The sequence below is a fragment of the Osmerus eperlanus genome, chromosome 6 (assembly GCF_963692335.1).
Source record: "Osmerus eperlanus chromosome 6, fOsmEpe2.1, whole genome shotgun sequence".
Taxonomy (NCBI): Eukaryota; Metazoa; Chordata; class Actinopteri; order Osmeriformes; family Osmeridae; genus Osmerus; species Osmerus eperlanus.
The window spans coordinates 15,845,194-15,870,335 of NC_085023.1; the positions used below are offsets into that span (position 1 = coordinate 15,845,194).

At 43.7% G+C, this 25,142-nt stretch overlaps 2 protein-coding genes across 2 annotated transcripts in view; one reads left to right on the forward strand and one right to left on the reverse strand.

Moving 5' to 3' along the window:
* Positions 1 to 18,666, reverse strand: part of LOC134022387 (serine/threonine-protein kinase 32C-like) — a 41,823-nt gene extending 23,157 nt beyond the window's left edge. The window contains exons 1-2 of the mRNA XM_062463867.1: positions 18,076 to 18,666; positions 3,482 to 3,537 (exon numbers count right to left, since the gene is read on the reverse strand). Coding sequence (XP_062319851.1) covers positions 3,482 to 3,537; positions 18,076 to 18,157 — 138 coding nt within the window. The 5' untranslated portion in view covers positions 18,158 to 18,666. The remainder of the gene's footprint in view (positions 1 to 3,481; positions 3,538 to 18,075) is intronic.
* A 435-nt stretch (positions 18,667 to 19,101) lies between these two features.
* LOC134022778 (leucine-rich repeat-containing protein 27-like) lies at positions 19,102 to 24,619 on the forward strand. Its single transcript, XM_062464527.1, has 12 exons — positions 19,102 to 19,239; positions 19,666 to 19,968; positions 20,076 to 20,206; positions 20,307 to 20,365; positions 20,565 to 20,717; positions 21,546 to 21,981; positions 22,342 to 22,482; positions 22,914 to 23,019; positions 23,209 to 23,364; positions 23,650 to 23,771; positions 24,180 to 24,306; positions 24,445 to 24,619. The coding sequence occupies exons 2-12, from the start codon at positions 19,762 to 19,764 to the stop codon at positions 24,538 to 24,540; spliced, it is 1,734 nt and encodes a 577-aa protein (XP_062320511.1). The 5' UTR covers positions 19,102 to 19,239; positions 19,666 to 19,761; the 3' UTR covers positions 24,541 to 24,619.
* Positions 24,620 to 25,142: the final 523 nt, after the last annotated feature.

Here is a 25,142-nt window from a genome sequence, read left to right on the forward strand (position 1 = left end):
AACACAGAATGTACACTGTGTGTGAGACATGGCTGAGAGGGGGTCAGATCTTGCTGGGAAAGTTTCTTACCATGACTCAATTGAACTAGTAGTGACTGAGAGGATGAAGAGGCTTTGTGGGAATTTTTCTACTACACCCCTTTCCCTCCTGAGTGTCCCCGAGGAATACTGCAGAGAAGAAACAACACTTAGGTTTTTCTCAAGTGAAGAGCTACCTTTGCCTCAGAAATATCCATGCTTGAAAAATGAGTTTATAGTCCAAAGGAAGAAACATAGACTAAGCTAAAAGTTACAAATCCTATCCATGACTGCTTATGGGGTATTGCTCTCATTCTGTGGAAAGAACTGCAAGGATTTGCAGCTCTGAAGATGCATTTCTGGGCTAATAGGGTGCCCAAGGCCTTGGTGCAGCTACACACACCTTCCTTCCCCTCCGCAATCCCGCCAGTCTTTATCTGCAGTCTTGAACACCTGCAGTGTTAGGATAAAAGCATTAAGAATGAGGATAACAAACCCTTTGACAGTCTCTCTGGATAATTGTCCAGCTCTCAATGTGTCTTGCCCGCAGTAGAGCCTGATATAGACCTGCTCACAAAGACTTGTCATGACTTTGACCTTTTCTCTGAGACTCTTACACTGCACGACAAACACATCACTGGCACAAAACACTACCTGCCTCCATGTCCTTTCACCCTGTGGTATCTCTCTCTTTCTTCCCTGTCATTCGCCCTTCCTGTCCTTCTCTCCCCATCCATTCTCCGCGGCCTTGTCACATGGACACACAGGTCGCTATCATAATGAGAGTTCAGGCACAGCACGATGACAACCTTTCCACTGTAAACCCACCAGCTGAGCACCAGGACCACCTCTACCCTTCACATAGCTCCCCTGCATCTCCGCCCCCTCCTTCGCTCCCTCTATCCAAGTCGATCCAGGCAGTGGCATTAAGGAGCTGTCATTGTGTCAGGTGGCTGGGTGGCAGCGCTGTCTCTGGCGGCAGTGGTCCTGCTGGGCCCCTGGACCTGTGCCCTCTCTGCTCCCACATGGCCCAGCACCGAGCCTTAATGAGTCCTGTGGCCTACTGATTGGGGGCTATGTAGCATGAGCTGAGAGTGAGAGAGAGAGGGGGATTAAAAGTAAAAACGAAAACGAGTGAGAGATAGAAAGAGAGCAACAGAATATAGGCAATTATTCCTTGCTCGGCATGTGGACTATTCTGCCTCCGCTCCGGGCAAGACCGGCTGCTCAGCCTCAAACAGGAGGCCCACACCACCTCCATCATGGGGTGAGAAAATGAGAACGCCACCCTCATCCAACGTTTTGACCAAATGGGATGTTCAACGCTAGGCAGTAAGAGATGAAGAGAGAGAGATACACAGAGAAAAAGAGAGAGTATTTGAGAGAGCGTGACACAGAAAGTGACCGGAAAGACAGTGGAACCACAAGAAAGAAAGAGAGATGGAGTGATACAACGAGCCAGTGACTGGGCTGCAGCTGGAGGATGTCTCTCAGAAAGAGGTGGTCTCCACGGGGGTCCCTGGCTCCAAACAGCTCTCCCACTGAGTAGCTCCTTTCATTCCCCTCGAACGAGCTCCCGCTCCCAGCCACGCCTGGCTCTCTGCTCCCCCCCGCGGGGAAAAGAGCCTCCACTCATCACAAACCGCCTCCTTCACATACACACCAACATAAACACGCACTAATATACACAAACATGTCAACAAACACCCTACAGTGCCAATTTCCAGGGAATGAGAAGTTTGACCTGTACGTGCTCTGAAGCTCTAATATCTCGTATCTCCCACACTGACACGCAAACAACTCAAACCCCTCCATGGTATTCTGTTGGGCAGTCAGATTCATGCTGTTTTAACAGCAGCCTGAATGCCAACCAAGTCGGAGGAGGGATTAATGATACGAAAAAACGACCTCCAAACAGAGAAAACTATATCTGAAGTCTGTCTGCGTCTGAGGCAGTCGACTGTCTGCCTGGATGAATTATGGAGGCCCGCGGCGGTCCTGTTATCTTCTAGCTTCCTCCTCCAGGCCCAAGAATCAGCAGAATCTAGCCTGAATGCCCGGACCAAGGGTCAGAGGCATGCGTTATCTACAGCCATGCTGGCAGGGGAAGGCCATACTATATGGGTGAAACACAAAGACTGGATTTCCACCGAAAATGGCCAAACAGTTATTTGTTTGGCCATGGTTTGTTTACCTGCCTTTGTGTGTGTGTGTGTTTGGGCATCACTTGAACATGTGTGCATGTGTGATGGTGCTTGCAAATGTTGGTGTGTTTTTTTTTGTGTGTGTGTGTATGTGTTTGTTTGTGTATATGCCAGAAAGTGTGTGTGTGTGCGCCTTACTATTAAGGACACTACCAATGGGGATTTCATATCCAATCTACGTCCATGTCTGGCTGTAATGGTCTCATGGTCATGTAGCTAGTGGGCCGTAATGTCAAGGCCTCAGAGAGCTGGGTTGGTTTCTGTGGATTTCATGGTTTGCTGCAGCCTCCCTCCAACATCACAAGGGAAGTGACAGACGCTTGAAGGAACGAAGCAATAAGTCAAATTAACATAAATTCACATGGTAATATATTCTGCAGTCAGGGCCGGCTTTCTGTATAAAAGAGACACTTACTTTCGAAAAGATTTTATTTTTGAAGAGAGCAAAGTGGAAGAAATTGCAAAGACTTGCGTAAACTGAAGCATAATGAACAAATATAAGTCAAACTGTAGATTTTTTTTCAATCTGTGCAACACAATCACAGTTGTACTTTCTACGATCCACTAACTTACCAATTGGTTCCAGATACCCAACTTACATGAAGACACTGAAGTCCTCATACAACAAATAGCAATTATCTGTCTCAAACTTCTGTAATCATAGCAACACAATCCAATCACACTTTTGCCCCTTGAGACAGAATACAAAGGAATTGTGACGTTTGGAACTAGAACAAGAAACACACATTTTTAAACACCAACAAACACACCCACACAACACTTACACACACAGCCCTCGACAGTCTTAGTTTCCCAACTGGCACAACTTGGGATAAGCATTGTGCAAAAAAATAAACTGAGCTATTATGCTTTTCCCTAATTGGAAAGCAAGAGGTGGGTCAAATCCACTGTGATCCCAGCTGCCACTAGACGAAAAGTTTCAAAGAAAAGAAAAACAACAAAATGCTTCCACTGTTAAATTAATTAACCGCTATGGATAAGATTAATGGGAATTAAAATGTAATTACTTAAGGCCTACTTCACCAGCCCCACTCTGCTTCCTTGTCGAAGATAATAAGTGTGCCGGCTAATTAGTGCCACGAAATTACCCAGGGTCCCTAGCGGTGGCAACAGAGTTGCTCACACACACTCACACACATATACGGTATATATTTATACTGTATATATCACTCTCACTTAGCTCAGCATTAACTAGTTAAACACACAGAGTTCATAAAGAACAAAGAAAGCTGTATTACCTTTCCAAAGCTCCCCTTCCCAATGGCTCTCAGGATCTGGAAATGGTCAAAGTTCACTGCAAAGAGACAAATGGGAAAGGAAGGACAGAATGGGTTATTGTGTTGCCTTTACCAAACAATACAGAAGAAAGTGAGGGATTGTGGGAAAGGTAAAAGATATAGGAGACACAATGTACTGTTCAGATATTCATATTAATAGATTACAATTTTGTATGCATGAAGATCCTTTTACGTAGCATTCGGTGTTCAGAAATCTGTAAATGCATGTACACAAACACACTACGCCACTGTAGAAGAGATGAAGTTCCACGTCATCGGTTACTTGGAAGTAGCAATTTTAACACGATTAATGTAACTGTCGGTGTGCATCTGACGCCCACAAGCATAGAGCTGACATTACTTGTGCAGATTATCCGTAATGAAAAAAGCACTGCCACTTCCTTGGGACTGAAGAGGATCAGGAGAAACAAACCGATTGTGTGGACTCATTTGTGTAGCGGGGTTTGCTCGTTTAAGATTAGCAATACTTAATTTATAATAAAGTATGTAGTTCTTGGGGCACCACCTCTTATTTGTTAAAGGAACAGAGGAAACCTTGTTTAACCTTATGGAATAATAGCCTTCGTAATAATCAGTCTAATCTTAAGTAGTGGATTCTATGAAAGTAGGGCAGATCAGATAACGTGAGAGATACGCGAATATTATACACAATGATTTATTTAGGAAAATGTAATTATAATGAACAAATACCACATAAGTTATGGGTTAGTTTGGCTAGAGTAGTACAGTGGCTAGATTCTAATGAGAGCGAGCAACACAATGGCTGTGTAGAGCGCGTGTGAAGGGGGGAGGGAGAGAGAGAGTGGGAGAGAGGTAGAGAGGGAGAGGTAGGCCTTTCTAGTAACAATGGACGATCAATGGCAACTGACCTAACGATGGTTAGGTTAAATCATTTGTAAAATACAATCAAACATCAACAATTAAATCACAAAGGCCAATATGTCACAAGTAAGAAATATTGCAAATCGCAGTTACTTTTGTCGGTTTGAAGAAAGGAGTCAATGGTTCATTATGTCCAACGAATAGAAAGCGGAATCTCTCGTCAAGTTCCGGGCACTCAGTGAATGTGCAGGTTGAGAGGAATAGGTTACAGAGTGACACGTTCACTTCAGTTTAATCTTGCGAACAAGCGGGGGTGATTGTACGTTTGGGGGTTTTATACTCCAAAGAACAGGGGGGGTCCCCGTGAAGGTGACCTCTTTCATTGGTCAGTTACTCCCCACCTAGGCGTCGTCCTGAGATCTGCCCATGTGTGAAGTGGCTCTTAGCTTTGAGTTCCGTTATTTCAACTTTCCATGGAATGCTTAAACGTGCTTTGTCTGTTGACTGTGCTACATTTGCAATCCCATTTCTATTGACGAGAGTGTCTTATGGCTGGTAAGAGATGGTGTTCTATGAGCACATTAGCCTCAGCTATACGGTTGTTGTCATTTGCCTCCCTAAGTGTGTGTGCACTGTATGTGTGTGTGTGTGTGTTTGCTTGTTTGAGACAAAGTCTGCGTGTTTGTATGTGAGGCACCACAGGGCCCCACCAATGGGCACAGCGGGCATGCTGCTGACTCACCCATCTCCTCTCTAAAAACGTCCTGTGCCCCCAGATGGGTGGATCAGAGCAAGGGTGAATAAGCCCTCCCTGGGCAGATGCCAACTGCTTTATTCTTTTATACCCGCTGCTAAGCCCACCCAGCAGACCTGGGCACCTGGGTTGAGTCTGACAGGGCTGGCCAGCCAACCAGCCAGGCAGCCATCAAGCCAGCCAGGCAGCCACCGAGCCAGCAAGGCATCCACCAAGCCAGCCAGGCAGCCACCAAGACAGCCAGGCAGCCAGGAGAAAGTAGGCACGGGGCCTTGGTTTGCATGTCTCGTCTTGTCTGGAAGATGCGTTAATCCTGTGTGGTGTGTCCTAGCTCAACATCTTGTACAAGGCTAATCCTGTCATATGGCAGAGTGCTGACTGAGCTGTCGCAGAGGAGCAGGATTGGAGGAAATAAGACTGAAATAGGGAAGCACATTGATCTGAAGCAGTATTGTCTTCCTGTTAATCGGAAATACAATTGGACCCGTGTTCAAATAGACGCACAGGTAAGTCGCCACTGCAGTCACAGAACAAACAGGTCCGGTTGATTTAAAGACCATGAGCTCCGTCAACCTGAGAGTGAAATCCATTGCCACTTGGAAATTAAAGAACAAGGGCCTGTGCAGAACAAGCACTACCTTTTTTAATCATGAAAGAGCTTCTTCGAAGTATGACTCATTGAGTGAGGGAAATGTAGGTAGCTAACCCCCCCCTCCCTCCCCTCTTATCCCCCCGCCTTGTGAATGAAGTCACTCTTTTGAATTGGCAACTAAAGCCTCGGCCCTGTTCACGCCAGGCGGGTAATTAGAAAAGACACGCTGCTTCCTGTAGCCCTCCTTTCTCCCTCAGGGCCCCCCCTCTCTCTCTTTCACTCTCTCTCTCTCTCTCTCTCTCTCTCTCTATGGCTTGCTGGCTCACAGTCACGCTGGGAGGGGAATTATGGGGGAGGTGGCGAGGGGCTTTTATGTCATTGGCCTGCCGCTCCAGACAAGGCTTCAGCTGTCTTCAATGGCCAGACACCTCCTTTTGACCACATAGACTGACACATTTGCCCTGCTGGGAATGAGTAAGCATAATTCAAACTCCAGTTAAAGGGTTTTACCACCACAAACATACTTCTGTCAAACACTACAAATGCAACTCGTTCCTTACGTTTACATCTGTTGCATTTCCTTCAATGTTGATTTACACTGTCAAGCGTGAAAAGCGACCAACCTTGCCACTCGTTTCTCAGCTTTATTAATGTCTTCCCCTTCCTTCAAAAGTGCCCTTGGACAAACTCTTAAAAAAGACTGTGTATTCCACTGTTTAATGTCAGGGGCTGATTCTAATATCACAGGCATATCTGAAGTCAAGGTCAGTGGAGGTCAGAACATCTCTTTTACTACAAGCTGTAACTGGATGGCCTTCCATCAATCCACCAAAAAAAAGGGCAAGCTCAATTACGTTATGGCAACTCATCTTCTGGTATTGCTCGGCTGCTCGAGCAAATTTGGAGGAAATTACCTCGGGTCCAAGGAGAGGCACGTCCTTGTGCAAACTACAGTGAATGCCGTAATTTGAGTCAGATCTAGGTTAAGTGGCACTGAACGGCAGATAGTGGAGCACGTGTGGAGTTGATAAGAGTCCAGAAGTGCCCGGTAACGCTGCGTCGACCCGGTCATCCCTCTCTCAGGTTTCGGTAGACGCTGCATTAAAAGCGATGGGGCCCTCATGACAAGACCGTTGTGGCGGCGTTGGGTGAATTTGAGATTCCAGAGCTGGAGATTTGGCAGGGAGTGACATCCTCTCTGAGGCTATAAGGGCTGATAGTCGCTGACACACCAAGGGAGAGAGTGCTGAGCAGGCTCCCTAGGCGATTGGCTCCTCAAGGGAGAACTGGCTGAGAGCCGGGAGTGACAGAATTAGCTGTGTGTGTGTGTGTGTATTTGAGAGAGAGCGAGACGTCATATATTTTGGGGCTTCTTGAACCTTAAAGGCATTGTCAGTATTGTTATTGAGACACACTTTTTGTCATATTTGCTGAGATAAACTTTACATCCTGATAGCAACCAACAAATCAGTTTGACAGTAACATTTGACAATCTGACAAGTTTGACAGTAACATTTTATAAATCAGTGTGGACGTCGCAGGACTATAATAAACACAATCAATCATTTAGTTTGGACTGAACATAATGATTGGACGGCATTCAGACTTGTTTGTCTGTCTGTCTGTCTGTCTACCTCCCGGCAGTTGACTGAATCTCCATTTCACTGCCATGCAAACATCAGCATGACAAACAACTATGTTTGATTAATGCTTAGTACTAGCACTTTAATGTAAGGTAAGACTTTGAGCGTCATCTCAGTGGGAGGTCTCGAGGGACAGGTGTTCAAGTGTTAGATTTGTCCCTCCCCATTATGTTCTAACACAACAAAAGCTACCAACAGAACAGCTGGAGCACTGGTAGAGGGTTAAGAAGGGCTTGCTGAACAGTAGGCCTTACTGTAGTTCTACATAGCAGTCCTCCATCTACTATTTATGGCTGACCTGGCAACACTACGACTGAGCTAGCACTGCCCTCAATAAAGAACATCAGATCGGGCACAGTCAGGCGGGATAGTGGGTATGAATATGGATGTATGGGAGTGTGTGAGAGCTATAGAACATGATTTGTATCATGCGTAATGATCACTCACAAAGCTAATTATACTCACAGTTAAACTTAAAGCAAGATGCAGTTTGTTGGCGTGGGAACATTTGGTTTAAAACAATACCACATTGATGCCAACATACAAACTTCTGCCCCAAGCACTTAGTTTCAGAGAGTTAAGAAAGTACTGTACAAATGGAAAACATTGTCTAATTATTCAGGGAGGTTAGGGTACAGCCTGTGAAATTTAAATCTCAGAATTAAAAGATGATTTTTATTTTTTTTAACAAACATGGTCCAGATTTGAGAAAACATTTGTGCCCAAAACACAACGGATTACTATGCAAGACCATGTGAAGAATCTCTCCCAATGAAGTGTCATAAATATATGAAAATGACTAATTTGCTTGGAGGCACTGAGCTTCTTTAGTCATATTTTGGCATTAATTATGAATAGAGATGATGTAGTTTTCATGAGCCGTTCTTTATTAATCACCATCACAGTCACTGCTCCCGGCACAAAGAGTGGTGGTGAGGGGGGGGGGGGGGGGGGGTAGGGGGGGGGAGGGGGTTGGTGGTGGTGGTGTATGGGGCATTGGTGAGGGTTTGTCAAGAACATTTTCCCACATTTCAGCTAGCTGAGGCAGGATTCACTATGAACAGATGTTGGGAGGTTGTTTTACAATTAATGCAGTGTCATTGTCTGGTTGACAAAGATTTATAGACTATAACGGGACAATGCCTGGAGAAAAATAGCTGAATATTCAAATGATATCAAAAGTACAGTGCATGAAGTTCAAAGAAGCCACAAAACAATGTCACTTGTCACCCTGATTGGTGAATTGGACATAACTCAAGTGGCCCTATAAGACTAACAAAACCGCAGTGATACCTGGCGATAAGCCAGGCATCGATACCTTCTTTTTGTAAATTATAGGACACCACCAAGACATCAAATGCTACATTATGCAGCCTCTACAATAGCACCGGGGTTCCCAAAGGTAATATCTAATTGGGCGGAGTGTCACATTATAATCAATAGGCTTGTCTGGTGTTACCATCCCACTGTTATCTGAAATGGATACATTGAGCAATGCGTGGGACGTTCTCAAGGTCTGGGAAGAAACCAGAGTGCCTTTAGAGGGGGCAACTCAATACCTTGGATGTCAAAAGAGCACATTGATCTATCAGCTACAACTGAACACAGACTGGGAAGAGTCTGCCATTTTTGTGAAGCTTCCAAGTGTAGAAGCAAAATCTGAATATGAGAAGACACAGACACAGCTACTACAAGGTTGTGTGGTATCTGGTAACAATTCGATAAAAAGAAGACACACATTATGCAAAATCGATGTAACCAATGTGAAACAACTAGTTTTAACCATAATAAAGAGGAAGGGTAAGTAATCCACTCAACTCATTTACAATAGTATGATAAAGCAGACGATCTGCTAAGCATATTATAATCTGTCAAAGGCTTCTAAAATGGCATGACATGCAATATCTAGTCAGACGCCCAACATTGGTAATTCTCAGTCCTTACAAAGCTTACACATAGAAAATGAGGCTATGCATAGTATCATCGGAAATGAACATCACCTCAGCTCCACCTAACATTTCCTACCATAATTTTCAAACTCACAAACTCCTAAACTTATAATCAAATCACAGAGTGAATGCACTCTGTGCAGGGTGCACTATCGAAAAGCATTTGGAACCCTTTGATTTGACTGGGATCAAAAAGCCTCCATGATCAATCTGTACCTGCTCTCTCCTCTAAGATTATGCCTATGCACCCATGAGTGTTCACAGCTGGTCCATCACCCTACACACAGTATTACATCATATCACACAGCTGACCTACATAAAGCCCTGCATCAAGACAGACACTACTTCCCTCAACATGATTACTAAATGTTTCATGCTAGTAGTAAGCCATACAGTATATCTAATGGGCTGAACTAGGAAAGAGCTGCAGCCACTACTATGCCACTTGGGTTCTCAGAGGATGAGCACCCAAACAAGGCCATCTCGGGCCAGGGTTCGGCTGCCTCGTGCCTCCTGCCACACGGATCTATGACAAGTCCGCTAGTGGCGAGCTTCATTTTTCATGAGGGCTTAGTTATTCTGGTTGTGAGCTGTCTTCAGGTCAGCCTCAGCGCTCCTTTGATCTTGACTGGCAGGTCTTTTGGTTGGGAAGACGGGGGAGGAGCTTCGCGAGGTCTTTTGAAGTCCGTCTTCACCGCGCGAGCAGCCGACGTTTCTGCGGGCCTCGGAACAATGTGTTCCGGAGACACCCGCAGCTTGGCTCCTCTTCTTCTTCTCTGAACTAGATTTGCACGAGGTCACAGGAAAATCCTAACTCATGCAGAACCACACTGCCCACTGCAACTGATCCTCAGCAACACACTTTAAATAGATACCATATTCTTAGCATGGGTACATTATCATTATGAGCACAATAAGACCACAAAACATTTGCTTACAAACCAAAGTCCACTTGTGCCATGATACAGTTATAGCTAGAGGGCGAAATGCCTTGACACCATACTAAGGACTACACTTGACGATTCTGTTTACGTAAATTACTATCATCGTCAAGCAGCCATCGTGATTTTCTCTTTGTACACTGGAGTCCTAATACAGTTTAATTGTTGGCTCTCTAAACAGTCTTTCATGAATAGTCATGAGCTTGAGCGGCTTCATTGTTTTAGACAGCAGGGGAATTTCAAGGATGCATTTCCACTGATCTCCCAAGTACAAGGCTGTGAGCGTGGAAAAAGTGGCAGAGCGCCAGTATATGTTCATGACCGTTCTACGTCAGTACATATAGTCATATGAAGATGCTTCTTAGGCTTTTGTAATTGTCCTTAGTGATAAGTTAGATGTGTCATGCTCAAAGGCATTTTGATACAAGGTTGGGATTCTATTATGATGAGAAAAAAAGAACGGACTTCCACAATATTTATTTTTGTTACCAATTAAAGGAATGCAACTTTTCAAAGAAAAAGCTGTTACGCATGCATAAACGTGCTAATGTGATCCCTCTAGAATGATCTTGAACTGTTGGGAGTCATGGAGAAGATCGATAGAGGGCACAGATCAGGCGCATCAACCCCCAGCGTGTTATTGGGTGGCTCCCCAGCAGCGAATGGAAGCCATTGATTTTTCCTGTGTGGTCGTGTCCTCTTATTTTAGCATCAATGATTATCTTCAGACTCAGACCGAGGGGGGAAATGGTCCAGTAATCAGGTTTTCCCCCAGTCTATTCCCTCTCCAAGATTGACCACTTTCCCCCAATGCTCTGGATATAACTGTATACTTTCTTACCACTTAACTCTCTATCTCAATAACTACTTCTTCCGTAAAGTAGTGGTTCTCTCACCTACAGCCTAACTGAAGTGGCAATTTCGTGGATTGTTTCTGAACTCTGCCTTTGTTATGATTCTCCATTTCCGATACCCTTTAAAGTCTCTGCGGTGATTATGACTCAGTAAGGGCATTACTGACCTCTCCCCTGCAACAGGCCTTCACAGGAGTCCGCCTCATTCTGCCCCTCTCTCTCTGTTAGCCTGTCATTATAGAGCAGCTAGCTTTAAACAATGGTGGCAGAGTGCCTCTAAGCTTACAGTTACACCAGCAGAAGCATGCACACACACACACAGATTTAACATACTGCTGCTCATCACGACTAGATAGGTAGTCCATTTTGCAGGTCCAAACTGCCAATATCAATAAAGTTTATAGGCCTAGGATTTTGAATGTGTGTGTGTGTGCGTTCTCTCACTTTCAGGTGGTATAAGACCACTCAAGTGCACAGCAAATCTGAACAAACAGGGATTCATGCTGATATTCAAAAAAGGGGATGTGATTTCTTGCACACCACTTGCAACAGGAGGGAATCTTTAGAAGCAATGCTGTGAGAGGGAAAGAACGAGAGAGAGTGAGAGAGAGTGAGAGAGAGAGAGAGAGAGAGAGAGAGAGAGAGAGAGAGAGAGAGAGAGAGAGAGAGAGAGAGAGAGAGAGAGAGAGAGAGAGAGAGAGAGAGAGAGAGAGAGAGAGAGAGAGAGAGAGAGAATGACAGATATCTGTCCACAATGGCACCACTGATGCACAGGGACCCTCATCCTTTCTGCACAGACGTGTGCAACGAAGCGTCACTGTCAAAACAACTGCAGTTGAAGTCGCAAGAAAACTTCTGAGGTTACCATGACAATGCTTCGTACGTGTTTGGGTACGTGCGTGTGTGTGTGAGTCCATGTATGTATGTATGTCCGTCTGTGGGTGCTGGTGCCACCTCAGCCAATGGTTCAGAGCATTCTTTCTCTCGGCTGCCATAACTAATTCACTGTGATTCACAACTCTTAGTGTTGCATTAGCACATCATTTATTCATGGAGTTTTGGCTCATCAATAAAACATTGGGGGGCTTTGTGGTGACCTTACACTAAACTCTCCTTAATGATCCATTATTTCACCGGGATTCCGAGAGAAGTTGCTGAGATTGGCTAGCCTGCGGTGACGTTGCATGTGCCACCGCCGATGTCCAGGCAGTCATGCGATGGCCCACAGAGCGTCCTAGAACAACAACCTCTCTAAGGTCATTGCATGGCTTTTACTGTGAGTCAGAATCAGCACTCTGAAACCAGGTCAGTGACTACATCAGGCCTCAGAGAGAGAAAGAGGACCTTGAGGCTGGAGCTCTGCATAGGTGCTGCACTATCATCTCCAACTTCTTCATCCTGTTCCTTCCAGTAAAACGTCTGGGTAAAAGTAGTGGACCGTGCTGCAGGGTTAAAATACCATATTAGCCTCTTCAGAGAAAAACATTAAAGATCTATTTAGAGACAGAGGAGAGGATGATGGCGCAGAGAAATGGGAAGACAGCGAGGGGGGGAAAGGAGCAAGAGATTGTATGAATAGAGGACGTAACAGTTTTTCTGTGTTTGCGTGCATAGGCCCAAAGGTTGTGTCAAGAGTGTGATTGAGGGGTTATTGTGAGGAAAGGGTGTGTGTGTGTGCTAGACTACGGTTTTATTTTCATCCCTTCCGAGGTGAAAAGTACACAAATTGATGAATAATACATTCTTACACTACCTGTCCTCACATGAACACACACATGCACAAATAAACACACACAAACATCGTAAGAACTGGCACAGACACAGGATGGAAGAGCATACTTCGTGACTTTCACGTTTCACGATTTGAATTGATAGCGTTTCTAGGTTCATCCGTTGACTTAGCGTGTAAGTGTGTGCATATGCTGTGCATGTGAAGGTGTGTGTTAGCCTGGGTGTGTGTTCAGGCAGAGTAATGCTGGCCCAGTTCTCCCCTCAGCTCTGGGTTTGGGGCTGGGGTAGGAACAGGACACGTTGTGTTATGGCCCAGATACACCTGCCTTCTGTCAGCCCAGCACCCAGGTATCTAGGACAGAGGACCTAGTAAACTACACATAATACTCTCAACGTCAACTGCTTCATTCCAGATGACTGAAAAATTACATTAACCTAACCATCATCCAATGTCTTCTCCTGACAGTGCAACTGAATGGACCATGGTAGATCCCCTGAAGTGACTACATACTTAGTCCTGTATATTTTATAAAGGACTATAATCTAAGCTGAGGATAGCATATGCTCCCTCAGGAACCAATAGGCAGCTGAGGGGGAGTGGCTACTGTCAGCTTTGATGGTGGCACAGAGTGATTCAGTAAGTGGTTCATGAATGAGCGTGCCACTGAGGCAAGAGCGGCATCGGGCATCACAGGAGAGCCCACGGCTCTACAGGCACGGTGGCGCGATGACAGAACGTCAAAGAGACTGCCCAACAGACGGCTCATCCCTCACTGTAATAAAGAGGACGCACATGGCTATACCGCTGCCTTCCTCCAACCTCATCCCCTGACTACGAAAGTAGCTCCTTTGCCTGACTACATAGGTACTCTGTAAACCTTTCCAGCACATTCTGTTCCAAACTTCCTACTGAATTACCTCACCTTCACAGGCAACTAAATATCCACTGGAAGTGCATGGAGGGGTGTAGTTCAGGCACAATGTTTTAAAGGGGTGAAAACTGCAAAGACCGCACAACTTAGGCAAGGCTAGTTGAAAAGTGCCTGTTTGTTTTCAACGTGCATCTCTGTGCAGTGTGTCGACTGGAGCGACTAAATGAAAAGATGGAGTCTGCTGCTCTCCCTGCTCTGCCCAGAGGGAACTCCAGCACTCCGCTTTGAACATGCACATGCACAAAAACATACCCCAACACAGACCTGGTTTAAAAGCAAGGATTTAGACATGGAAATTGAGCCATTTAAAACCTCTGATTTGATCCCAAAACTTTGGTGTTTGAGAATAGATTTACAGATGGACCTTTATTCTCTCTCGCCACCTAATCTCTTGATCACTTGCTCTTGCACAGACAGAAGAGTCAATCTAACGCCACCTACCACGGCGAGGCTCAGGAAATGCTGTGTTCTCCTTTCTTCCATGTCATATCTTACTCAGTAGATTTACAATTTCCAATGCTTACCAGTAGCATGTTGAACAAGTTGTGTCCGTGGACAACAACAATTTTTGACTGCATTGTGTGACAACCAGGGGCAAAAAACTCATATATACTTTGGGGGGGAAGACAATTCCATAAAACATTAAAAGTAAAAGAGCAATTTTTGAGGGGACACACCAAATGTAGTGCTGTAACACATTACCTACGTTGTAATTACATTTAGTCATTTACCAGACGCTCTTATCCAGAGCGACTTACAGTAAGTACAGGGACATTCCCCCCAGGCAAGTAGGGTGAAGTGCCTTGCCCAAGGACACAACATCATTTTTCACACCCGGGAATTGAACCGGCAACCTTCTGATTGGTAGCCCGATTCCCAAAACGCTCAGCCACCTGACCCCCTGTAATGTATATTGGGGCGAACAGATCGTATTTTGCTTAGATTTGGGGGGGTCGTGTTCCACCAATGGTGACAGCCAGAGAGACACAGCGCTGAGACTTATACAATTCAGGTCTGATACAGAAAGCGGAGAACTGCACTCACGTGTGTTTTAATTAACAAAAGAAAACCTTGCAAGCAGCAAAACAACTCTCCCGTAAAGACTCACACCTATCCATGGTGCACCAAAAAATGTATTTTGATACATTATCAGCAAGGGGCGTCTCTCGCTCTCTCTCTCTGTCTCTTCCTCAATCCTCTTCTGGCTTGGGGCTCTCTTCCCTTCTGAGCCCTGTCAGCTCAGCTTCTCTGTTGAGGGGTGATTAGCAAACGAGTCTCCACCGTGAGGCTCCTTCGCTGAGTGGGGATGGGGGGGGAACAGTTGAAAGTAGCCGCGCCCACTACCTGGCCGCTGTCCCTGGAGCTGGGAGGGCTCCAACCTTCTAGGGATGTCACCACTGATGATAAAAAATGTTGTTTCGGGCAATTTCGAAGTTTTCCCATATGATTGTAATAAGAGGAAAACTATTAAATAATTATAAATAGTATGAAAAACTGTAGAAAGAATAAGGATTTATACTGCAGATCTGATAGGAAAAGAGAAGGATTCACAGGTGTGAGAGAATACACACTGACTTTATGACAGGTTCTAGTCCAGCCCACTGAGTCCACATCAATTGCAATCTCAGGGTGTGAACACACACGCACACACTGACAAACATAAACACACACACACATTGAGTGACCTTTCTCTTCCCTGTTTTTTTTATTTCTGCACCCAGCTGAGTTGATCTCTTTGTAGACACCTTCACTCTGACATTAGCAGGGCTATCTCTGCCACATTACCTGCAGCAAATACAAGGCAGGCTCAGATAGTAGCATCCTGGAAATCATCTTAGAATGTACTGTCTGTCTATGTTCTGTGTGTACATGTACAGTACACTATACTGTGCTAGAACATTCAGTGTACTTCTCCTCCTCTAGATCCACATACTTATACTGTATCAATGGTCAGACAATGCAGCAATACAACCAGTAGTGCAATTATGTATGAGAAGCTAACAGCTTCAGGCCCAGAATTGAGGGAGTAAGGGAACGAGAGGAATTGAGAGACAAGCCTAATGCTAGAGATGAAAGAAAAAAGGGACTCAGTATTCAGTGCAAGTAATGAGCCATCTTGCTCTCCCTGTCTATCTTTATCCCTCCACCAAAAATCTGTACTTCATTTTCTTATGAAAAACACACACTCACTAACAGACATTTGCAAGCTCTCTCTCTCTCTGTCGCACCACAAAGACGCACACAATGTCAGTGCACGTAACATTCTTCGTGGAGTCCATGAGGGAGAAAGCAAGTAGACTAGAGTGCATGCCTTGTGGGTACATATCCTCAAATGGATCTTCAAATTATATTGCACTAATCTTACGTTTCAAAAATCTCATTTTAAAACAGCTTTATTTCATTTGACGTTAAGGTGAGTTCTCTGAAAGCATTCCTTCGTCTTGATGCTCGGCTCATACTTCAACAGATCGGTCAGATCCTGTTTACATGACGTTTGTAAAACGACAGTTAAGTGTTGAGCAGTGGGACTGACAGACGCAAGACTGACACCCCATGATCCTTTGAGTATATCTGACAAACTGGCAATCAAGACTGGTGCAGGAAAGAGAGATGCCCCAATCAATTTAATAGACTTCTTAGTCCCCTGCTAATCAAACAGTCAGCCTGAATAGCCGTCCGGCAGTCCGGCTTGGACATCAACGGGAGAATTTGATTATGTTAGCAACCATCAAGATAAGCATTGTTAAAATGTTCTGCTTAATGAAGGCCATATGCTGTTTGCTGTTTTTAAAAGCCCAAGGAGATCCAGAATCTTCTGTATGAAACTCCCTCACTTCCATGAGGAAGGGCTGATTTTCTAATTTCAGCTTTGGGGAAATGATATAATGGAACTTGGTAGATTACATTGTGACTATTAAAACTATTTAAAAAAACTATTTGAAATGTGCTACAATATATTTATGCTGAAAGAGGCTTTCCTTAATTTAACTGGCACGTCTTCCCTTTCTATTTCTACCGTGTAGGCTACAGGAGGGAACTGTGCCCTGAGGACAATGTTAATAACATTGTGAGAGAAATATAATCAACCTCTCTCTTCTACCACAGCACATGGATGGCATCTTCTGTTCATCAGCCTATAATTGTTGATGATGGGGATGATGGGGATAACGCAAGTGAACTGCAGGAGATGGAGTGAAAGCAGGGAGTAAGAGTGATAGGAGGGTCATGTGAGATAGTAGGATGGTGAACAAGTGGCTCTAAAGCCTTATAACGTCGACATAAGAGTGTTATGAAGAAGATAGGCTCAATCTCCCCACTGAACATTAGTAGAGGGAAACTAGCCAGGACTGCCTTGATCCTCAAGCTTCTCCATTCATCAAAAGTGAAGGATTTAAAAAAGGAGAGCAACTGAACCTCTCACTTAATCCCCAACACTCTCATCTTCTTATTTGACAAAAACAGGGACCTTTTCTTTCAAGAATATTACGTAACAAAGGCTGTCTGTGTTCCCTGACTTGCAAAATAACTTACTCTGATGCAAAGTACAAGACACACAACATGAATGTTGCCTGCAGCCTGTAAATAGGTCAGTCTTGTAATTACTCACACACACACACACACACACACACATGCAATCCATCTCAATCATATGACCATATAACTCTGCAGTGGACTGACCTCATTTACTTTGACTTTTCTTGTGTCTTAGTAGGCTCATCCATCATTTGAGATAATTCCTTGGTAACATTGGAATTTTAGGGAACAGAGATTCTAAGCATCTTTGGTACAGTTCCAAGGGCCAGGGCTTATTCATGCATTGACAACCATCCATAGCCGAAATTAATATCCCTTTTACGCTTGTTATTAATCTTCTCGTAATTATTCAATTAACGGCAGGAATGTAATTTTTTAAGCGGCGACTACAGCTAGAATATCTTGTCTTGTCAGCTTCAATCCTTTATAATAATAGGGATGCGATATTTTATGTATTATTAGAACATAATCACTTCCAAGTTTAATGCCACACCCCCGACTTAGACTAGCTTTCCTCTACTTAGTAGTAAACAACTACTTCAATGGCTTCAAAAATACAGCTATATCGTTTTGTTACACAAAACTAATGACATTGTTCATGAGAAATGTGCATAACATCATCCCTGAGATTTAGGGCCGTTCTGTTGCTGTTATATTGTAACTTCCTGGATTCACGTTGGACTTTTGAGTGGTATATAAACTAAAAGTTAGGCTTAGTTGTAAAATAAATATTACAATTATTTCGTTTATTTAGCAGATTATAAGGCATGATAACTGCTTACCATCTTCCTTTTCATCGAAGACCGGTCTCTTTGAAGAACTATTCGCGCCCATCCTCTTCTTCCACTTGCCCCAGTGAAACATTGATGCGTGAGCTCAGATAGCATTCCTCGCCTCTTGAAAAACTACTGCTCTGTGTTGGACACGTTGGACAAATACATTGCGATCGCCACGGTTAATGTTTGTCAGTTTTTTTCTCGCATTTGCGCACCGCGACTTTAGCCTCTATAAACCAGGAAGACGAGTAGGTTAGAGGTCTGCAATCGGATCTAATAAGCAAAATACCGTTCACTTGCTTGTGTCGGACTAGCTACAGTACTGATCACAAGCAACCCGGTTCTTTTGCTCTCTCTCCTCCGTCCTGAACTGACTTATGTTCTGTAAGCAGTGAGTGTGACAGTGTGACACTTTTTGTCGACGTAGCCCCCTCTGTCATGCATCTCAAGAAAGAGCCTCCGAGAAGACCGATAATACCCTATGAAGGTGTCAAACAGGGGAAGCTATACACACAGTTCCAGAACGGTTGAGCTGTATAGGCTAGGCTACCTCTCACTGAAATCAGACAGTTACGGATTTAATTATGAGATGGGTGGCGCCTCATTGAAAAAATGGTTAACACTTTATCTCCCCGACACCATGCGTTTATAATAGGTGACATGGATTTGGTGCGTGCACAGCCGTATTCATTATTAGTGAGATTCCTAGGATGTTGTGCGCACATTTTCAAGTAAATTTAAATTGAATGTAGCCTAAAGTTCATTTTATGAATAGTAGTTGTTTATTTAGCCAAGTAAAACAAAGGATGCCCAACCCATAATAACATTGAACCAATTGACGGCGTGCAGTGGGAATACACTTTTATGAAATAGAGCTAATTAGTTTTAATAGGCATCGTGCAATACGATTTAATTTAGTGTGTGTGTGTGGGGGGGGGTATATCTATTAAAATATAATATATATTTTTTTAATTCATTAAATGGCTGTGTCATTCAAATGTTCTCACCGTTTGTAGTTTGACACTACCGGTATTGCTGTTGTTGTTGCAGCAGGCTCTGGTTGTTATGGTTACATGTGATCATAAGATAGGCTACCTAGATAGTATGTTATGGGAATTTGTGTTTTTTACGATGTTTGATTCTTGCTTGGTACTTAACTCTAATTTAAACGTGAGCGTTTCTTTCTTTTAAGGTGCAATATTACTTATTTGTGTTATTAGTTACTGTGGCTTGTTGCTAGCTAGCTAGTTACTAGTAAGGATGTAGCCTGTTATCCAGCTACAGTACAGTACAGTAGCACTGCAGCACTGATGTCTAATTATACTGTAGACAAATTGTAGACTAATGATAAAAGATGTACTGTCTAAGCTAGGCTAGCTAGATTAGAATAAGGTCTGGTAAATTAAAGTAGCAGTTGGTACTACAGACATGACGTTTGCGAAGCGTTACATTTAGACGTGTAGGTAAACTTTATGGCAAGATGAAGCCTACAGTGGCAGGCTTGTGCAAGATCTTATATAACATTGTTGTCTTGATTGAAAACATATATAGAGAGAGATTCATGTTGAATATGGACATGTGTTTGATTATTTCTAGGCTTCATCTACACCAAGAATCTGACAAAAAGATGCTACCTAGATGATGAGCTGAGAAATTCAACTCTGACCACAAGAAACAACCAAACTCGCGGCCATGTCATACTTAGAGGAGGGAATACCTGATCTCCATCTAAGCATTGACTGTGGTGATAATTCTGTCAGACCACAGACTGGTCACATCCCACCTGAGAATGTTGATCCTATGCAGATAACTGAATATGTGACTTCTGACACACTATATCTAAGTAGAAGAAAGTTAAAAGATATTGAGGATAGCATTTTGAAGACCCATATGTTAAAGGTAAACAAACCTACTAATCAATGGGATATGCTTATAGGTGGTCAACTCCTCATATTATGATTTGATTCATACAGTGTTGTCATATCTAACTAACATATTCTCTAAAGAATTTGTATCTCGAAGGTAACCAAATATCCAGTCTTCCGGATTCTCTGTTCACCAGTTTGTCAAATTTGGTGTGGTTAGACCTCAGAAATAACCAAATCACTGCACTTCCTGCGGAAATTGGTCTCCATAGGTAGGTATTCTGTATGTAAAGACATAACACCAAACCTAAACATTGAGGTCCTAGTTGTATTTTATGTTACTCCCAAATATTTTCATCTTGTTTCATTCAGGTCTCTGAAAACATTGCTGTTGGAAGGAAATCCAATCAAGGAGCTACCATTAGAATTGGGTGAGTAAACCATCAGTCACCTGATGACCAGCTGGTGATTTCCACTAAACTTAAAATTGGACAACCACACAACATTCCAGCTCTGTCCTTAGGGGGAGTTTAGGATCCATATCCCATAAAAAAATAAATTATGAGCCCCAAAGGATTTTTTTCCACTAGTGTTAAATGTCTCCAAATACATTTGCGGTGTGTTTTTCAGGTACTGTAATCACTCTCAGGGCCCTGAGTCTGAGGCATTGCCCCATCGTCTTCCCACCTCAAGAGATTGTGGAGCAGGGACTTCAGTGCATCCTTCAGTTTCTAAGAGGTGCCATGGTTGTGAGACCAGTCAGTGTGCGGAACCCTCTTCCAGGTGAACAAAAAAATAGTAATTTGGCCTGAACTTGAACAACGCAAACCAATAAGTGTGTGTATGTATGTGTATGCCCTCTTCGAACACATCACAGCCATCTGTTCTTTTGCATAAGAAAAGAAGACTGGTCACAAAAATAGCTTCTTGCCCTGGTTCCACTTCAGTGGTGTGACTTCTGTTCCCTTGGAGACGGCGTGTGCAGCAGAGCTGACTTTCTTTTGTGCAGAACTACTCTGTAATATTTTTATCCAGATGAAAATGATCGATAATCTGTAGGCCTCTAGCGGGTGCTCTCTGTCATCAAACACTGTCTGTAACTAATCATCCTGACCAGCCCAACTCAGCCCCCCAGCAGAAACGCAGCCAAACTTGCACCTTGAACAAAGACTCTGCCTATCTATTTATCTCTTTGTGTGGAATGTTATTAAAGGGGGAGCCAGGCTAATTTTCCCAAAAGAAAGATAATACTATCTCAAAGAATATCATGTTGCCATCACAGGGACAGTATGAGCTCATTTAGATGTCATAATTCAGACATCTAAATCTAATTAGAAATGATAACACCTTTAATTTCTTGATCATACTTACGTACGTGTTTTAATGCATATGTCACCTAATAGCAAGATACATATTCCATATTGTACTGTCTTCAATCTTTGGCGTTTAACATATTTATATTTCATCCTAACACATTCTGTAAATTCTCCTTTGGTTTACCAATGAAATCGGAACTGGTTCATTTCTACAGCAGGAGAGGAAAACACACAGGCCTAATAGTGCTGTCACAACCATTTTTATGCTAACTTCTTATTCATGCTTGGGCGCCAGACATGCCTCCTGTGGAGAAGCTGCAGTTGGCAGAACTTGTCAAGTCCAGTCTGGACCTGTGTGAGGAGGTGGTGAATGAGGATGAGATGCGCCGGTTCAAGGAACTCAAACAGAAGATGATCCAGATGGACAGGGCTGAGTCTGACTATGGGGCAGCAGCACTACCCCTGGCATGTCTGCCCGGGGCAGCAGCACCACCCCTGGCATGTCTGCCCAGGGCAGCAGCACCACCCCTGGCATGTCTGCCCAGGGCAGCAGCACCACCCCTGGCATGTCTGCCCGGGGCAGCAGCACCACCCCTGGCATGTCTGCCCAGGGCAGCAGCACCACCCCTGGCATGTCTGCCCAGGGCAGCAGCACCACCCCTGGCATGTCTGCCCGGGGCAGCAGAGGGAGAGAAAGGTCACAAGACATACCCTCTGCCTGTTGTCAAAAGGTGAGTGAACCACATTTGTGCTTTTGGCAAACAGTGTCCTTTGCCGGAATCTAAGAGAGCATCTCAATTGCAGTACATTTACAGTCCAGATCCCTTTATCCTGTCTTGTACTCCCATATCTCCAGGTAAGAGGGGGTACTACTCCTATACCATTTGACATAGTATTCTGTGTCCTTGATTCAAGTACGTGAATTACACATTCGTATTGTCCCTGGAAGAACCTTGGTGCTGCTGTCTCTCTAGTTATACAACAGGACTTTATACTGTCCTTCGTTGTGTGAAATCCCACAGGCAATCTGCTAGGCAATCTGTTCTTCTGAGAGCTGCAAATACAAAAATGTCTTTCAATTTATTTGTCAGAAGTAGAGAGATTACCAAAGCTGGCATATTTCCAGAACTCCCTCCATTTGACACGCAGTACTGGAAGAGGTCAGAGGAGAGAAGACTGGCTGCAATGAAAGAGCTTAAAGAGAAACAAGCCATTTTAGAACAGAGGAGGAAGTAAGTTTCTTATTGCCAGTTTCTCCAAAGCCCAGTCATGTAGTACACCAGAATACAGCCTATAGGTAGTTGTGATCATTGAGTCACACACATTACTAGTTAGGAAGGGAATAGGTACAATTCCGAAGGTTAGAGAGAATGTTCTCTTACCTTGCAGTTTCAGAAAGTAGGGGTGTATTGTGTCAAATTGGCAAATGATTAAGTGACAGACAGTGAGGGAACAATGTATCATGTCTGCAAAATCCATAACCAATGCCAATAAGGGGTATGTAAATAAATTATGAAGCATGTAGTTTAGCTTATGCTACCCCAACTCCCACCCACTCCTAACCTAAATGAGTTACAACTCACTGAAGATCAGTATTCATAGGCAACTTGATTCTACACAGTGCTCCCCCCATCCCCCCACACACACCTTTTTTTCTCCTCAGAGACCAAGAGCTCCTGCGGGAATGGCGCACTCACGCAAAAATTATGCAGGAGAGGAAAATCTTGGAGCACAAGCAGGCAAGGCTTGAGAGACAAAGAAAAGAAGAGGTAGGCTTGCAGAATGTGGAACCCGTTCTTTTGTTTAGATTCCAAAGTTCCCTTTTTAATCACGAGAGGGCAGCATAGTACAGATTAGAAAGGTTGTTTTTTTTTCGTGAAATAATAACAAATGTATTTAGGTAGTAGAGTAACTAGAGAGACTAACCAGGAATCCCTTCTTCCATTGCTTCCGATCAGACGTTGAAAACCCTCGTGTCAGGCTCAGACACAAAGCTGAGGCTCACACGCTCTGAAGCAGCCACAGGCCTAGCTAGCAACAGAAACATGTATCTCCAGTGTGCAGAGTCAGTCGTCCTACACTCAGACGGCCCTATAGAGGCCCCACCACAGTTGGTAAACACACAAAGGACACTGGCTAGCACACACATAAGAGACACGCTGGCTACACCGGCAAACCAGATCATACACAGATACACAGACACTGTTTTGTTAGTACACCTGACAATACTAAGTTCGATCTCACCTTATGAGTACAACAGATCCAGTGTGTACTGGATTCAGTGTGTACACTGAATTTGAGGATGTTCATATTACACAGAATAACCTTTCAGCCTTTTTAGAGGTACATTACAAGGTTTAAACATGTTTCTTTACTAAAGCTTCTTTTACGTGTCACAGGTTTCACAGAAAGCTCCGTATGCCACCGATTCTCTCGTTCATGACAGTGTTGAAGTCAAACCTGGCAACACCCAACAGAGACTACAGAACCAGAGGTCTCAGAAGGAGGCTGAGGAGACCAGGTCTGGCGTTGTGTAATCCATCAAATCTTTGAATCTGCTATGCTAGTTCTTTATTCTCAAACTAACCTACAGTAATCACTAACAGAAGCCATGTGAATCATTAAGGGGTGTCTGAATCTTTCAATGGAAACATCTAGTGGAATAGAGTTGGACGATGTAAAATACCCTTTTCGTTTTGAGAATGTTACTGTTAATGCACAGTCAAATGCAGACATTTACTCCAGTATAGTGTGTTCAAACTTAAATGTATACACACAGTACCATGTCAAGAGTCTGTACTCTAGGTTAGTAACATTACACAAACAAAGATGCACGCTGTGAAAAACAAACCAAAGAGAAACGTGAGATAACACCTTGTCTTGTGTGTGATTGGTGTTTCCTGGACAAAAATGACCCCCGTGACCCCAGAGTGACACGAGACAGGGAGCTGGAGCACCGAATCAGAATTCATGTTCAGATGATGCAGGAGAGACGCAGGAGGCCCAGGGGCACAGTGGAAGAAGAGACAGCCGCTGCCAGGCTCGACATGGAGGAGGTCTGTTACGTGACATCACACAACCAGTCAATCATTCGATCACACCGATTGAAAGAGACACTGGCCTGCAGGAATAAGAGTGTGGCTTTGGTGTTTCCCTTTCGTGTGGATGTCTTCATTCTCTGAATTCTGTCATAGGCCAAGAAGTTGCAGGAGGAACTTGATGCAAGGAAACAAGAGAAAGACCTGGAGTATAGATTCATCGCATATACTGGGGAGAGCTCACCAAGATGAGATGACGAGTGCAGTTTTGATGTGCTGCCTTTAGGATTTGTTGCTTCCATGTTGGTTTTATTAAACGGATACATTATGATACTGTTTACTCACTCAATTGTATTCATCAAACATACAGTATCTTCTGGACCACTGTGTAATGTGTCCACAGTGTGGTGCTGTAACACCCTGTTCTTTGCTGTCTATCACCTCTACCATTATCTTAATCTGCCCCTTCCCATAAAATACCCTCATACTGCCCTTGGCCTCTATCATTAATAGTTAAGAGAATTTACTGTTTTCCATGCAGTCAAGTAATATCTCACAACTAACACAAATGTCTTTGTTTATACCTACACACTGATCACAACACAAGTCTTAACAGATCTTCAGTCAGTGGCTCATTCATATAAAATACTTAGTGTCTTCACTTTGGTAGTATTACAGTTAAACAGTAAATATACTGAATTTCTCAAAGCTAGGGGGAGAAATACAGAATAGAGGACACGTTGAGTTGGATTTTCATGTGAAAATTGATCTTTAAAATGTATTGTAAATGAACGTAAAATGCAAAGAAACCATGTTCAAGGTATAATTCTGATGGTATGGGGTAATGTAGCCTA